The sequence below is a fragment of the Balaenoptera musculus genome, chromosome 6, assembly GCF_009873245.2.
Source record: "Balaenoptera musculus isolate JJ_BM4_2016_0621 chromosome 6, mBalMus1.pri.v3, whole genome shotgun sequence".
NCBI classification, from domain to species: Eukaryota; Metazoa; Chordata; class Mammalia; order Artiodactyla; family Balaenopteridae; genus Balaenoptera; species Balaenoptera musculus.
The window spans coordinates 111729466-111745071 of NC_045790.1; the positions used below are offsets into that span (position 1 = coordinate 111729466).

The window sequence follows — 15606 nt, forward strand, 5'->3', positions numbered from 1 at the left end:
TCACACGTGTTCTGGCTGGTAACACAGGCAGAATCCCTTCCCTTTGGTATATGTGTGTGTGAATGGTTTAGTAAAATGAAACATCTGTGCACTTTTTCCCTCAAAAAGAACAATCCATTTTTCAAGCCGCTGAAACGTCTTTGAAATGGAATATTTGCCAACACTTCCCTCTCTCCCGAAAGCAAGAAACAGGGAAATGTGTCCTCAAAAAGAATTATTTCAAATGCAGACATTACTAAGTTATTTTTCCTTCAAAAGGCCCAGATCTGCTCACATGTGCACGGAACCGAATGTAAAAGGTACTTTAAGAAACCGGAGACAAAGCCTTGTCCTGGGTACAAAAGGTTTATTCCTTATAAAAATAAGTTATGGAACAAACCAAAAAACTCAGCACGACACAAAGGCTCATTCCAACTATAAAATGACTTAGAACATGGATCCAGGCGGGTCAATGGACTGGTATTGCGAACATTCACGGGAGAACATGCGGCCTAACTTCCGTATAGTGAGTCCTAAGACGGTCCCCTTGCCTTCCACGCGCCAGCTCAGGTGTACAACAGTCCCATTAACGGAGACTGAGTCTGCTCTTCAAGAAGCTCGGCCTTAGCGCACGACGTGCTGTTTTGCGGAAGCGAGCGGGCGGCGCTACTGCTATCCGGGCCGCGAAGACACGTCTGAGCCATCACTATGACTGAGGGCTTGTCTGGGAAGGTGCTGGATGGGGGTCTGCGGGCTGGCCCGGGGCGGGGGCAGAGTCACTGCCGGCAGGTGTCGTGGAAGGCTTCGAGGGTTCGGAAATCCCTCCACGTCGGGGGAAGGCCATCTTGCAGAAACTTCCCGCAGCGCTGGCACGGGGCCTGGAACAGCTTTATGTAACTTCTTAACCAGGTCTAAAAAGAGAAGTGAGGAGAGAAATGACAGAAATGGGATCCGGGTGCTTCCGATGTCATCCTTCCTGTCAAGCCTAATGATCACCAGGATAGAGAGCTTGAGTTGCCTGTGACCCCAAGAGGTGCCCTGTGATTTTACAGAAAGCTCTGTGCCGAATCCACAAGGTCACAGCTCTGCTGATTCTCAGTTCTGGTGCCCTGGGCCCCTCCCAACTAAGGGAGTTTTAAAATAGAAATCCCTACTCTCAGGCAGGCAGCGCTCCCGGAGGCGCAGCCGTGAACTACGGCGCAGCCTCGCGGCCCGGCGGGGGCAGAACCACGTTTCATCTGAGTCCGGAACATCAGCATTGATCCTGTCCTTGTTCACCACCCAGAGGTGGCCCCAGACACGTGCGGAGAGAGGGTGAGTGGAGAATTCCCCACTAAGGTCGACGTGCCTTCTTTCTAATCTGATTTCAGAGGGCACCGCTCACTGTCACAGCGTGGCCCGACACACCTGGGGGGAGGGCAGGGACAACTTGGTGCCACCAAATAACATAATACAGGGCAAGTACGCGCCGGAGGGGTTCAGAGTGCAGAGGTCCTTCGGGCATCATACATAAGGATGAGACTCTCATAACTCAATTCTCAAGCTCAAGGAGACTCACAGCCGTACCAACCCAAGCCCACGGCAGCAGGCCAACGAGTGAGGCGAGCTCCCACTGCGACGGGGGTGTGTGAATCTCGTCATTTAACATCCTCCTGAATCAGGCAAGAGGAAACTGCTCTTTGGAGAGGTCGGCCGAGGGGACGGATACAAACCCTTCTGCTTCGGCACAGCTGCCTTCCTGGTGGCAGACCGCGGCTCACCCACGCTGTCCCCCTTCCAAAGGCTAGGGTTCGAAGTTTTGGCAATAAACGTGAGGATGTCAGTGGATCATTCAGTCAAACTATTTATTCTTCCCAAACCCCAAAGTCAGTTACCAAAGGGGAACTGGGCATTACGACATGTTAGGTGAAAGAGCGAGTCTTTCTATCCATCCAAAACGGAAGCGCTCGCTAGAGACTGCCAACTGAAGTCGTTCTCTCTACACGAGAGAACCTCTGTGCGGCGGCTCCGCTGAGCCTGCTTCTTCAGCCTCCCTAGCGTGTGAGCCGATCAGTGAGCCGGGCTGTATTTTCTGAGCAAGGAACTACAGGCTCCTGGAAGCCTAACGGTGGCAGCAAACGTGGCGAGGTGGATCGGACGAGCAGAACTCCGCCTGGCTGTTGGCACGGAGCAGGACTGGCTAATGGGCCCATTTTCTGAGCATGTCCTCTAACGGGCAGCCTTACTGGCCGGAGTTAAGATGGGAGCGTCAGCGGCAGTGAGAGGTGGAGCCTAGCGACGCGAGAGCACGAAGCCCTGTGAGCGTGGCGCTGAAACAGCTGGCCACGTCTGCCAGGATACGGTGGGGCCAGGCGTTGGCCCTGCTGAGACCGACTGGCGGGCATGCGATCAGTCAATGAATTGGCTCCAGGGCTGGGAGCGGGGGGCAGAGGGGAGTCCTGACATGCAGGACCGATCTCCAGCACGTGAATATTCTGGTTCGAGGTCAAGTCACCGATGGCCGAACAACTAGCTCGAGGAATTCTGAACGTTAAACGGGAGCTGGCGGGAGCCGACCCCAGCACACCGGGGGATGGCTGTTTCTGGGTCCCTCCCCATCCTGAGCTCTGACCTGGGAATCTAAGGAGTAGGGGTCTTGGAAGAACGGTGTCACTGTACCTGCTCAGCGCCAAGCACAGGGCCCGGCACAGATCAGGAGCTCGATAAATACCTACTGACTAAATCAACGTTGGAAACTGCGCTGGAAGGTCACTTCTGAAACCACCATGTGTTCGGCAATGATAGGAAAGAAACACCAGCTAATTAAGCAGGACATGGTTTCTCCCAGATCTCTTCCCAGTTGAAAGGAAGTATCATTTCCAAACTGCACCGTCTTCCCCCTGCGAGGCCCTTGCGAGCTAAAGACGGTCCAGCTACCTTCCGAGCTGCCTGTTTTCACTTGAGGAGCCCAGGCTCAAGGGGGAGACTTGACTCCTTAAGCCACTTACCATGAAGGATCGGACCACGACGTCAGGCATCTGGGGCAGCTGGTAGTGGAGCAGGGCGGTGGTGGCATGGTCCGTCACCTGGGAACCAAGGACAATGCCTGGGTTAGAGCTACTCGGAACCAGCACAGAGAAAACAAGATGAAGGCGCTCTTTTTATACGACGTCTCGTGGAGGAAAAGACATCTAATAAAATCTGAAGTTTGAAAATTAGTTAGCAAAGTTGGGGGCAGGGAAGGGGAGGGGAGGTGCGTTGTAAGCAGACGGGACACAGGTATTCAGGCCCGGAAGCAAGCGAAGTGTGGAACCTTCCAGCAACTCCAGACAGGCTGCAGCACCTGAGAGAGGCGTGGCCAGAGGTCAGTGGAGGGGTAAAGAGATGGCAGATCACAGCGGGCTTTATAAGCCCCGCCACTGCGTGAAACACTGCCTGGACGCAGAGGCTCGTTTCCAACTGTCCACATTCGACTTCATCTTTACCCGGGAACAGTTTTCCTGCCAGCGTAACTGGGCTTTCTACTTCCTTTAATTCCCATTCTGGCTCATAATTTGTAGCCATACATATTCTGTGATTGTGACCCTGATCATTTTCTGATGATCTTTCCCTGAGGCCTCACAGATCCTACCGTTACCTTTCTGAAAAGCCGTGCCACTCCCAGTGTGGTCCCCTGTCTGACCAGCTCCCTGAAAGCTGTGGTCTAGTGGGCCATACCAACTGACCCATAACTCCCCCAGCAGGGCCAACGGCATGACTGCTTTAAGTTCACTAGAGGCATCTGGGGACCAGATACAACATGCACTAGGTTTAAGTCCCAGCTCTATCTGCTGACCTGATCCAACTACTCAATCCCTCTGGGTCTCAGTGTCCCTCCTGAAAAGCAAAGGGTTCGTCTAAGATCCCCTGTAGTTCTGATATTTGATGACACCATGGATTGCTAATGCCTGCCATCCATCAGCAAAGTAATAGATTATTCCTAATTTGATAGTTGTGTTCAAACTCATGGTTTATTTGATTGTCTTCATTAGGGGGTCTTGCCATTACAAATGTTGTGGTCAAAAAGCAAAATGAAACAAAAAACCCCCCGATAAAATGATTAACTTTGTGAACAAGAGTGAACACGGTGTGCTGACGGGCCTCGGCAGCAGTTAAGCAAACTGACCAGGTGGAAACCAGCAGGGCTGGTCCAGGTCCCGCACGGGGAGTCGCAAATGATCCAGAAATTAGTCCAGCTGTGTGTCCACACCCAAGGCCAGAGAGGCTACACCCTGAAGAGTGAGGATGCAGGCTCCCCAGTTCACCGAACCTCTACGATGCAATCTCCCCTGGGATAAAATGGTCACGCATGTGAAGTGCTTACCCTCCAGCCGTGCCTCAGGCCCACCTGCCCCCTCTCTTCTGCTCTCCCCGGCCCCTGGACTGGCCCTCTTTCCTTCTGGACTTTCGTGGCCTGCCTGGCGGCTGGTGAACCCCGCTAGACTATCAGCTCTGTGCAGGCAGGGATCACACTCATCCAGTTCGTGCTGTGTCCCCAAGGCCTAGAATATCACCTGACATCTAGCAGGTGCTCAATACATATTCGTTGAATAAAGAAATAAACTTTAAAATGGCCACTCATCAAAGGCCACATACCGGAAACACCTGTACTGGCTTCATTGCAAATACAGCAATGGTTCACATATCCAACATTGCTGAGAAATTCTTACCCAAATGACTTTCAAGATAAATGGCACTTATTCCTTCAAGTGCAAAGACTGTTTTTATTTTAAGCGTTTTTGACAGACAGCTTTCTAAAATGAGCAATGCTTAAAAAAAAAAAAAAACAGTAGAATGATAACTTGGCAAAATGGCGGGTAGTGATTGGCAGGGTGAAATGAACGGCTACAAAATGCAGCAAAGCAAACTGGGCCCCGATGACACCTGCTTAAAGCTTGGTTCTTACCCATCAAGATGCCTTGCTAAAAAAAAAAAAAAAAAAAACCCATACAAGTGCCATTTATAGGCTGATTAAGACATTCCTTACAATCACATTTGCCATTACAAAAGAAGCAAAGTTTCCGGAGAATTCCTTCTCCTGCCCCTACTGTTTATTTTACAAGCCTCTTAGAAGCCCCACCCGGCATACAAGCACGCAGAGCAGGTGTGTCGTGTGTCCGATGTCCCCCAGCTGCGGGTGTGCTCCTTTCCCAAGATGCAGAGGATCCGTCTCCAGTCCCTGGATGAGTCTAGATCCGTCCATTTTGGTACCTCGGGCACCTGGCCTGGGGCCCGATTTCCCAAACAGACGGATCACCCAGAGGCCACGTCTGAGGCTGGGAGGCTTTGTTTGACTGCATGTTTTCTTTGCTTTTCTTTTTACAATTTTTAGCAAGGATGACCAACATTTAAAATTCAGAGAATGTCCTCTAACTTGGATCCTCGGCTTCTCAACACATTGGAAGGTCTGGGGGCAGTAACAGTGCACCTGCCTGATGGGTTGCTAATGAAGATTAAGTCAGTCCAACCATATATGATGGGCCCTGTGACTGTGAGCTGGCCCTGCCCACTGGCCCCCACAGATCCAAGAGGCCACCATCAGCAGGAGCTAAGGAGGGGCAGTGCCTCTGGGCAGGGCAGGTACCTGCAGTTTGCTTGGTGTGCCCAGTCTCACACCCGGCCTGCTTCCCTGGTGCTACCTGCCTGGCCCCTGTGGCCTTTGGATTTTAGGGCCTTTACCCAAACAGTGCCAAGCATCTCTGCCCCTCATCCTCCTGTTCGCTGGGTGTCTGGCCTGGCAAACCTGTGGTCATCTACCCCTCCCTTCCTTAGCTGACCTCTGGACTTGACCTCTTCTGGCTGAGTTTTGATGACTGCACGGTGCCAAGCCAGGCAAGGCATCATGCTAATTACAGGGACATCTAAGGCGCTCTTTCAGACCTGTTCCTCCTGTGTTTGTTTTCAGTAATGACCGGCCATCCACCCAGCAGCCTAAGCTGGAAACCTGGGCTTTTCCTCCCACTTGTACTCAAGCAGCCTCTTGCATTACAGCTCATTTATCTGGAATCCCTCTACTTTTTCCCAGTCCACTGGCTAAGCTTCCGCCTCTTCCTGTCGGGATGACCAGAAGAGCCCCAGCTGGTTTCCTCTGGCTGTGGCACCCAGAGGGGGCGTTCTGTGGCGAGGGGTCAAGCCTGTGGCTCTGGAGGTGCAAATTCTGGCTCCATCAAGAACAAGACTGTTACCTTTAAACTCTGGCAAATTAGGTGGCAGCCTTGAGATGAGTGGTCGGTCACGAGATCGTCTCCCACCGCCCCACGCACACACTTGCTCTCTTTCTGGGCTCTGTTCTGTCCCACTGTTCTGTCCAGCAATGCCACCTTGGGCAAGTTACTTCATCTTTCTTAGCTGCAGTTTTCCCATCCGGAACGGGGGGATAATAACAAACATTACCCATCACCTGGGATAATTGTGAGGATTAAATAAAATAACATGTGCATGCTGTTCAATAAATGTTAGTGATTATTATTACTAAGCTCTAAATCTAACTATGTCACTTCCCCACTGAAAACCCTTTCAGAGCATGTGAATGCACTTAGGATAGAATCCAGAAGTGCAAACGTGCAGGACCTGGTCCGGCCTCCTCTCCCTGCACCCTCCCACTTCTGAGAGGGTTTCAGCTCCCCGTGCTCCATCTCCTCCTCCCTCAGAGCCCTCCCTCCTCCCCTCGCCTCCCTCTCTCCTGCTTGGCTCCTCTTCCTCTTTCTGGGCCTGGTCTAGATGCTTGTGCTTCCCGACCGGGTCATGTCCCTTTACTCAGATCTCGTCTTTCACAGCATTCCTCACAACTGAGCTTGTATAATTATTTTTTTTTGCAGTTTTGGTTTAGTGTCAGCTTCCCTAACTTGGCTGTGAACTCTGAGAGGCCGGACACCATGTCTGCCTAGTGCCTGACACAAAGGTTTTCGAGTCGTGTGTTGACTGAATGGATGATCCCTTCTGTCTCTGAGACGTCCAGGGAGACTGGCTCATGTGAGGTTTGAGGATAGAGACAAGGGGCTTAACGGGGTTGGGAGCGGGGGACAGGAGCTAAGGACTCCAGACCCTGGTCTACCCTTACTCTGCTGGGAATCTTGACTTTCCATCTGCTGGGAGTTGCTGGGGTTCACTGGCCGGTTCTTCCCTCCTTCCTGGCACGGGGGAACTTTCCGGTCTCTCCTAGAGTTGGGCCACAGGGCTAGTTCTGACCGAAGCATCAGGAAGAGGAAGGGGCGTGTGCTGCTTCCACAGGAGATGGTGAAGAGCAGGTGTGGACTCTCCAGGACGCCCCTCCCCCTGCAATGCTGGGAGCCACACCCTCAGACGGTGGATCTGCAAGGCGGCGGAGCCTCCGTCAAGCCGGATCCCAGAGCGGTTGCGTGGAGCCCAGCCCTCCGACAACTCAGGATGGGTGTATGGTGGGAGCAAGAAATAAACTTTTATTGTTTGAACAAGAAAAACTATGAGGTCTGTTTGTTACAGCAGCCTTCTCTCTCCTCTTCAGACTGAAATACTGTACCCTCCTTGGATTATTCGTTTCCCGTCTAAAAGATGAGCCATGGCCTTTGCCAGGTCCACGAGTCCCGTAAGTGGCGGCACACTCAAGTTCAAGCTGCGACTTAGGAAACCTCCAGAAGGGGGCCGCTTGAAATGTGGTTCACGGACCAGTAGCGGCAGCATCACCTAAGAATGTGCTGGAAACGTGAGTTCTTGGGCCCCAGTGTAGACCTAGAATCAGAATCTCTGGGTTGGGGCCCAGAAATCAAGCCGGCCTCTCCAGCTATTCTTAGCAATGCTAAAATGCAGAAAGGTGCAACTGTCACTCAGCACCCAAATCCCCTGGGGATCCTGCTACTGAGCAGCTGCGAATTTCGCAGGTAGGTGTGGGGTGGAGCTGAGACTGGGCGTTTCCAACAGACCCCCAGGCCTGCCCCTGCTGCGGCTGAGGGGCCAGGCCGCTCAGGGGGCTGAGTATTCTGGGCCCTACGGGGGAAAAGGCGTTCCATTCTGGGGCATGACACGAAGGACTACAAACCCAAAGGAGAGCCTGTCTTTTTCATGAATCACAATGCGCGATACTACCCAAATTTCATAACGGTGCCGCGGAAGGAGGGGCTGGGCGTGGTAGTGGTGAAGTATTTCCAAAGTGAAATATTTTCACAGTGGGTGGCGGTGGATAGGTAGGGTTTTCCTTCCTCCTGAAAGGTGCTCCTTCAGGACTGCGGGATAAGTTCATTAACCTATGGCAGCCACGTTAATGAGGGCTCAGGACGTATGCGTCCCGCTCAGTCAATCCCCACAGTAGCTGAGGCGGGGGCTCCCCTGGGTCCATTTTAGAGACGAGGAAGTGGGGACTTACAGAGCTTGGGAAGATGCCCCAGGCCACACAGCTGGCGAGGGGCAACAGCTGCGAGGGGCAATGGGTACGTGGGCCCAGACCCTGCAGGCCCGAGCCTACACCACCTCCCTCCTAAGACACCCTGGCCAGCTCTCCGGGTTGCTGATAAAGGCTCACGTCCCGGGGCCCCGGTGCCACCTGCCCACCACCTCCCAGCCCGGCAGGCAAAGTCTACGGCAAGCCAGAGGCCCACTGCCCGGCGCGGGTTAGACCTGCAAATGTGGCTGGTGGGTAACAGGCTTCTCAAGAGCAGAACAAACTGAATTAACCAGAAAACGTCCTTCTCCAGAAACGGCTGGAGTCGCGCACCAAAGCTCTGTTTTGGCATCTGGCTCCCAGGCAGGGCACCGAATCAGTTTTTACATTACTGGGCCGGCAATCTGGCCAAATTCAGCCTCTTTTTTCAAAAGGCCCAGTATATTCTCTTAATTGCCAAATGGTGGCAGCTTTTTCTAGTGCTGACATGATCGTTTAATTTCTTCCACTTCCCATCACCAATTACAGAAATATTTTAATAGAAGGAAACAAAGCTAATTTGCTATTATGTTTTCCCTCCCTCCCTCCCAAACTTCCCCGACTGGTTTTCAGGTTCCTGTGGCTGAACTCCAAAGCAGCAGGTAAGACATGGTTGTCAGATGTTGGAGAAATTCACGTGCAATGATCTTCCTTTTTGTCAAAGCATTCCACTTTCAATATTTTTTTGCTTCCCGCTTTTCAACAACAAAGTTGTTTTTTTTGCTCAGCATCCAAGATGTGGGAAAAAACAGGCCTGGGGCAACAACAAAAAATTGCTATTAACTAATTTAAATCGACTCTGGACCAGTCCAGCCTCGATTGGGGTCCCATTGTGATGCTGAGCTAATGAGATTCCCCTGGGAGATGAAAGCCACCCTGTCTGGCAGCGGAGGCCACAGAAGGGCACTAATGCTCCCGAGAAAGGGAGGCCATTCATCCACCAGTGAGTGCTGGTTTGAAAAGAGCTCGGAAAAGATCAAAGCAGATGGCGAACCCAAGGAAAGAGGGAGGAGAAGACATGAAAGTAACAGTCAGCCAGGGAGATAGGGGATGCGGCAAAGAGGAGTGGGGTGGGGGGGAGAGGCCGGGGGCGGAGACTGTGCTGAAACCAGCAAGGGCGGAAGAGGACGCGCAGGGAAAAACAGAGCGACTCCAAGGAGTATGCAGACACTGGGGACTTCGCCAAGAAATGTCCCGTTTCGTCTCAAGGCAAAGAAAAACTGCAGATGCTCTGGCTTAGTCTGGGGTGGGCACCTCCTCCCCCTCAACCCCATCTCAAGGCTGGACTGCAGGTGATTTATTTACCTAGAGTAGGGTGGCATTTCTATTGCTGCCAACACACCCACTTTGCTTTATGAACCTTACTTTCAGTTTTCTCCTCCACCAACCAGGGCTTACTGAAATTCCCTCTCCCCCAGGCTCAAAGAGGCAGAGAAAGAAGGTCTTCCAGCACCCGAACTGATGGGGAGCTCAGCTCAGCCGGGGAGAAAGGGATCTTTCAAGAGACCTTGGAATAGCTGCCAGTCAACGCACTGAAGAAGGAGGCTCCAGTCAAAACAAGTCTCCCAAAGCTCCTCTACCATACTGTGTGCAAAGAGCTTCTGACGTCTAGAGGGTCCTTCGGAGATCAGGAGTTGTTTTAGCTGAACCCTAAGTGGAACCGCCTGCACTAACAGCAGGTTTGCAAGTCGACGTCTACTGAGCACCAGCTCCGAGCAAGGGCTGGTCTACACCACGCGGCCCGGTGAGGAGCCTGGGCTTTGGGGCCAGACTGCACAGATTTGGATCTTGTCTGTCACTTAAGAGCCGGGTGACCTTGGACAAAGATTAAATGGGTCAGTGCAGGGAAAGTGCTTGAACAGCGCTTGACAAATGGCAAACACCCACCACATGGGAGTCATCCTATCTTTTCCTCACCATCCCGACGACCTTGGGATGGCACTACAAATGGAAGACAATTTCCACTCCAAGTGAGAGAGCGAAGTAACAGGGAGGTTAAGTGACCTGCCCAAGCCAAGCAGCAGAGCAGGGCCCTAGGCCTTCGGGGGACAGAGGCTGTGGGAGTGTGTGGAAAGGGGGCACATGAGGCCATCTCCTCCCTACTAGGGAACAGACCCCAAGACTCTGAGGGTAGAGGTGGGACTCAGTCCCAAGTCCGTTCGCTTGCACCTCAGCTCTTACCACTTCCACAGCTGTGCCTCTGCCTCACTACCAAAAGCTTCTGCCCATCTTACTCAACCACCTACCCTGAACCCAGCACCTACCCTGAACAAATCCCAACACAGGACCCTCAAGAAGATCTCAAGTCTGAATGAGTCTCTCTGCCTTGCAGAATGAAGGGGGGAAACAGGGCAAATGAAAGCCGGCAGCGTTAAGTCAGGTGGGCAGGCATATTAACCAAGGAAAATCAAAAGTACAGCCTAAGGAGGGGGGGGTGTGCTAAGAAAAGGGGGAACTCCCGCTGCTGTAGTGATGGCTTTGGCGTACAGAGCCCCCTCTTCTTCCCACCTGTGCCCTCCTTGAGCCGTGAGGGCAAAGAGAACGGGTTCAAGTCCAGCAAGACTATTTTCTGCAGAAGGTCAGCCCCTCAGAGCCTGGGTTTTATGGCGGCCAGACAGACTCTGTTCTTTATCCATAAGGGAAGAACAAAGGACAGAGTGGTGATACACAGAAAGGATCAGTGAGACGCAGGGATGGGACCAAAACTCTCCTAATATCTTATCATCCCCCAGCAGTTTCCTCTTTTATTTTTTATTTATTTATTTTTTTATAATAACATTTGTTTTATTCTCAAGGCTCAACCAGACAGTTTTGTGGTAAGATTCAAGAGCCTGTAAGGTTTTGACTGGCTTGTGGCCAGGCTTACTTCAGGACAGTTATACTTAACTCCAGCTTGCTGCCTGGACTCCCTCAACTGGTTCCAAATATCTTTTGTATAATGGACCTTAACCTGTCAAAACATACATGCAGAATGTATTGCAATGACATGAAGGACTGGTCACATTAAATATGAAGTTATTAATTGGTAAAGTGGAGAAGAGATAATAGGACCTAGGACTTCTGTAAATCAAGTTTCATACTATATGGGCACATTAAAAAAAACTGAACCACATCACTAAGATATGCAACTGTGGAGACTACATAACATTCTAAAGTGTGTAAGTGCTCACCTGATCCTGACATTTTTGGGGGTCCCATTATATAAACATTTTAAGATATTTGTGTAGCTTACTGTGGAAATTTTAGAAACCAGTGGTTTCCATTTGCTATACGATACTACCTAGCTTAGATAAATCTTCACTTTAAAATGATAAAACTCCCCCCAGTGTATATATGGGATGTGTGGGGTTACAGGGTGGTAGTTCCATAAAGTGCACTGAGTTTCAGGGGCAAATAATGATAGAAACTAAATGTTACAATTCGTTCCATCTTCATGATTACAGGCATTACAGGGCAGGGTGGGTAAAGGAGGCAAATAAAGTGAACTCTTTTCTCCCCCCACTTAACCAGATGCAGCATTTTGGCACCTGTATGATACACAGGTTGACTTAATTCATTTACTTAAGTTGAAAGCTGGCAACAGCAAATCTTTGCAATTTAGGATCCTCCTGCACAGCCACTCCAAGGATCTTAACTGCTGAACTACACCATGAGCTCTGAGATGGTGTTCACAGTGTTCTTGAAGCTTTCACATCTTAATATGAGATCCGACACCTCTTCTTATGGCAGGGAGCTGTTAAAAGCTGTCTTCCTCCTGGCTAACCCAGTCCACCAGCAATCTTAACAGTTCAGTTACTATATAAAAATAAAACTGTGTTCCCAAGCATTGATCGAAACTGCTGGGAACCCTTTCCAAAGCATTATCTCCCTGAGAGAAAAGACAGATCCTCACCAGTTGCTTCCATGAACAATAACCCCAGTACAGTGTACAAGTGATGTCCTTCGAAGCATAACTCAGGCAACCTTAGTCATCCTGACAAGCTTATCAGCATTTACATACAAGATATATTTAAAACCGATCCCAGACCAAGTATTGCAACCATAATCCCATTATTTAGCACACTGAGTTTCTGCTGATGCCAAAGCCAGAAATTTCAAAGCAAAGAGTGATTTTTTTCATCATCTTTTACAAATGAGAGAAAAATATCAAGAAGGAGGACAGGAAACTCCTCTCTCCTAAATTCATCAAATCGATGCTATCTTCACAGCTTTAACTGACACGATCCAGAGTCCTCAATTTCCTGATTTGAGGAGTCTATTTTCAAGGTGACTGTCAAGGTCAAGAAGAGCTTTCAGGCTTTTCTTTGCCATGGCCCATGAACTCCAGTCCTTCAATAGGAATCTCCTTCTCCTTTATTGCTTTCTGAACACATTGCTGGTAGCGCTTGAAGAGGTCGGTGCACGGGTCCCCGGAGCAGTCCCCCTTGAGGAATTTCTCGGCAAACCAGCGACTGAAGCACTGGTCGTACTCACGCTTCATGTCGGTGCAAGCCTCCCCTACGCTGTTCATGACGTCAGCGGTCAGTTTCCTCTTTTAAAAAGCAAGAATGTGTTGTATTTCTTGGTGGCCCAGGGACTGTCCTCGGGGATTCCTGAGTCCACTAAGGTTGCAGGCATCGTCCTGACTCTGTGCGGGCTTCCAGGCTGGAGGGGAGAGCTTGCAGTGCAGCAGAAGTGAGGCGTACAGACTCTGGAGGCGGGGCTGCCGGGCACCACCCACCAGCTTCTGGAAGGCTGTCTAGGCTGGGGGCCAGGACCTGTGCTGTTAAAAAGCGCCCCCGGGGGATTCTGATGTCAGCAGTGTTGGGGAACCACAGGTGAACGGGCCGCTGCAGGTCTCTGCCCACTTCCCACCACCAGGGGGCAGGACTGCAGCCACGCAGCGCGGGGTGGGAGCTGAGCCTGGACACCGGCTCCAGCAGCTAGGTGGCGCTCTTCCCAATGCAACGGACTAACGGCACTAAGTACATTATCTTACCGGCCAGCACGCAGCCCACGAAGCCCAAGCCCTCCCCGGCTGAGCTAGGAGAGCTGGGGCCTCTGCCTATTAAAAGTATGTCCCGCAAGATTAATAAACAGGAAAAGTTAAGTACAAGTGTCTAGAAGCTGCTTATTTAAAAGAGAAGTCTGGTAGAGACCCAGATCTGGCTCTCCTCCAGTCAATACCTGCTTCCACATACTATGAAGAGGAGCTTCTCTCTGGCCTGTATTAATGTGAACAAAAGGCAGCGAGGTGGGAAAGAAGACCCGGAGCTGTCGGGAGGCCGGGGTTCAGTCCTGGGTTCATCACTAATGATCTGGGTGACCTTGGCCGCATCACTCCCCCCGCTGGCCCTTGGTAAAAGGGCACGAGGCTGCGATCATTGGGCGCCTCAAGGTCTAGGTTTTCAGTGGACGCCACTGCAGGGCCTGACTGCACGCCCTGAGGGTACCTCAGTGCCGAGCTCCACCCTCAGGCCAACCAGCGTCAAGTGAAAGCCCTTTGTTCTTTTAAAAAGGACACGCTGATCCCAGCAGGGGGCAGGGGCACCAGGTTCCTGCCCCCCTCCACCTGTTGCCCTGATGTGATGTCACGCGGTCCTCAATTTCTGGGCCAGTTACCAGGAGCTCAGAACCAGGGAGACGATCAGCACAGCACTATTCTCGGGAACCTCTTCCCATCTCGATGGGTTTCAAAGAGACTCTGGAGCACAAACTAACAGGCAGCAAAGCCAAACGTTTGTTACTTAGTCGTACACACGCTGGTCCTGCAACTCAAAGAAATATAAATAAACTTTCATCTGCTGGATATGCTTTAACGCTATACAAGGAGATTAATCCAAGAGTTTGGGTCTCTACTCCGGGTTTTGCCAAAGACAGACCCACCCTTAATGAGAGGGACACTAGGAATCTCTCTCCAAAGGAGAAAATTCTTTGTGGGTCTGGGAGTCAAAGATGTGAACCTAGTGTGTTAAATGTTTAAAGAGACGGCAACCCTGCCAGCCAATGCTGCTCCAAGGATGAGCACTGGTTTTATGAAGAATATTTAAAACAGTCCCCGAAGTGCTCGTTTCATAAAAAGAGGAACCATGATTATTTCAAAACTGAAGGCTATGAAGCCAGTCCTCAAAGTGCTGGGGGCAATGGGGGAGCAGCGCAGAGACTGGCTTCTAAAACTGGGAAAGAAGTCCAGGAGAGCGGAAGCATGGGGGTTTAGCTTTTATTATGCAGCTGGAGTCTCTAATCTGTACCCTGGATTTGTGTGCCACGGGTTCGGCGGGCTGAGAGGCCCAGGAGGAAGCATCACGGTCCAGGGGGACTAGGGATTTACTTAGGCAGGATCGATACCTCCTTCTCTGCTGATGAAGGAGTCATCTGCATGGGCTCTGAAGGGCTTGTGACTGCCCACCGGAGCCTGGCAGGGCTGCTCGGGATGAGACCAGGGGCAGGGCTGTCGGGATGAGACCAGGGGCAGGGCTGTCGGGGCTGGAACTGGGGAGGGGAAGACAGACACCGCTGCTTCATCCTGCTTCGAACCCCTTGTCACGGCTCTGAGATCAAGCGCTATCTGAGAAGGACGGTATCTTGCCTGTAAAGTACAGAACATGGCCTGTGGCACAGAACAGGGCCTCCATAAAGGAGTTTTTGTTTGGCGTGAGGGGTTCCAACCCGACCCTCTTCAAAGTCCCAGCCAAGATGCCACTGATGCCCCAAAGGGAAGCCCCTCAACGCCCAGGACCCTTGAGAGCAGATTGGGCGGATCCTCCAGAGGCAGATGTGCCTCTCCCAGCACCCTGCAGCCACACCTGCAGGATCCTTCCCAACACCGCGGCACAGCGTATGCGGTCCTCGATGGCCTGGGACCTGGGTCCCAGCCTTGTCTCCCTCGAGCCCCACATCACACACCAGCGATACCGGCTGCTTTAGCAATCCCTCCTCCCAGACCTGCTTCCCTGACTCTGCTCAGCCCTCAAGCCTGGAATGCCCCGCCCCTGGCTAAGTCCTTCTCTCCCCTGGAGATCTAGGCCAGGGGCCTCCCCTCCCACCCTGGGCTCTCCTGTACCCCCAGCAGCACCCCGTGGACCCTCCGGTCCTGCGCTTGCCCGACCTGTGACCAGAACACCCGCCTCGCCCCAGGCTGTGCTCTGCACTGGCTCCACTCACCCGGTAGGACCCCAAGTGAAGGAGAGATGAAGTAGGCAAGATGCTATTGATTTATTTTTGGCCGGTGGGGTTAG

At 51.7% G+C, this 15606-nt stretch overlaps 2 protein-coding genes across 3 annotated transcripts in view; both read right to left on the minus strand.

Annotated features, from left to right (window-relative positions):
* Positions 1-329: 329 nt before the first annotated feature.
* Positions 330-15606, minus strand: part of MED27 (mediator complex subunit 27) — a 201810-nt gene continuing 186533 nt past the window's right edge. The window contains exons 7-8 of one of the 2 annotated variants that reach the window (XM_036856692.1): positions 2967-3044; positions 330-890 (exon numbers count right to left, since the gene is read on the minus strand). In XM_036856692.1, coding sequence (XP_036712587.1) covers positions 756-890; positions 2967-3044 — 213 coding nt within the window. In that variant the 3' untranslated portion in view covers positions 330-755. The remainder of the gene's footprint in view (positions 891-2966; positions 3045-15606) is intronic. The other variant, XM_036856693.1, reaches the window with a different exon arrangement.
* On the minus strand, positions 12422-12899 carry LOC118897458 (TP53-regulated inhibitor of apoptosis 1-like). Its single transcript, XM_036856694.1, has one exon. The coding sequence runs from the start codon at positions 12897-12899 to the stop codon at positions 12669-12671; it is 231 nt and encodes a 76-aa protein (XP_036712589.1). The 3' UTR covers positions 12422-12668.

Excerpts from the sequence above, each read along its gene's own strand:
- LOC118897458 (XM_036856694.1), bottom strand. The coding sequence starts at position 12,899 with ATGAACAGCGTAGGGGAGGCTTGCACCGACATGAAGCGTGAGTACGAC.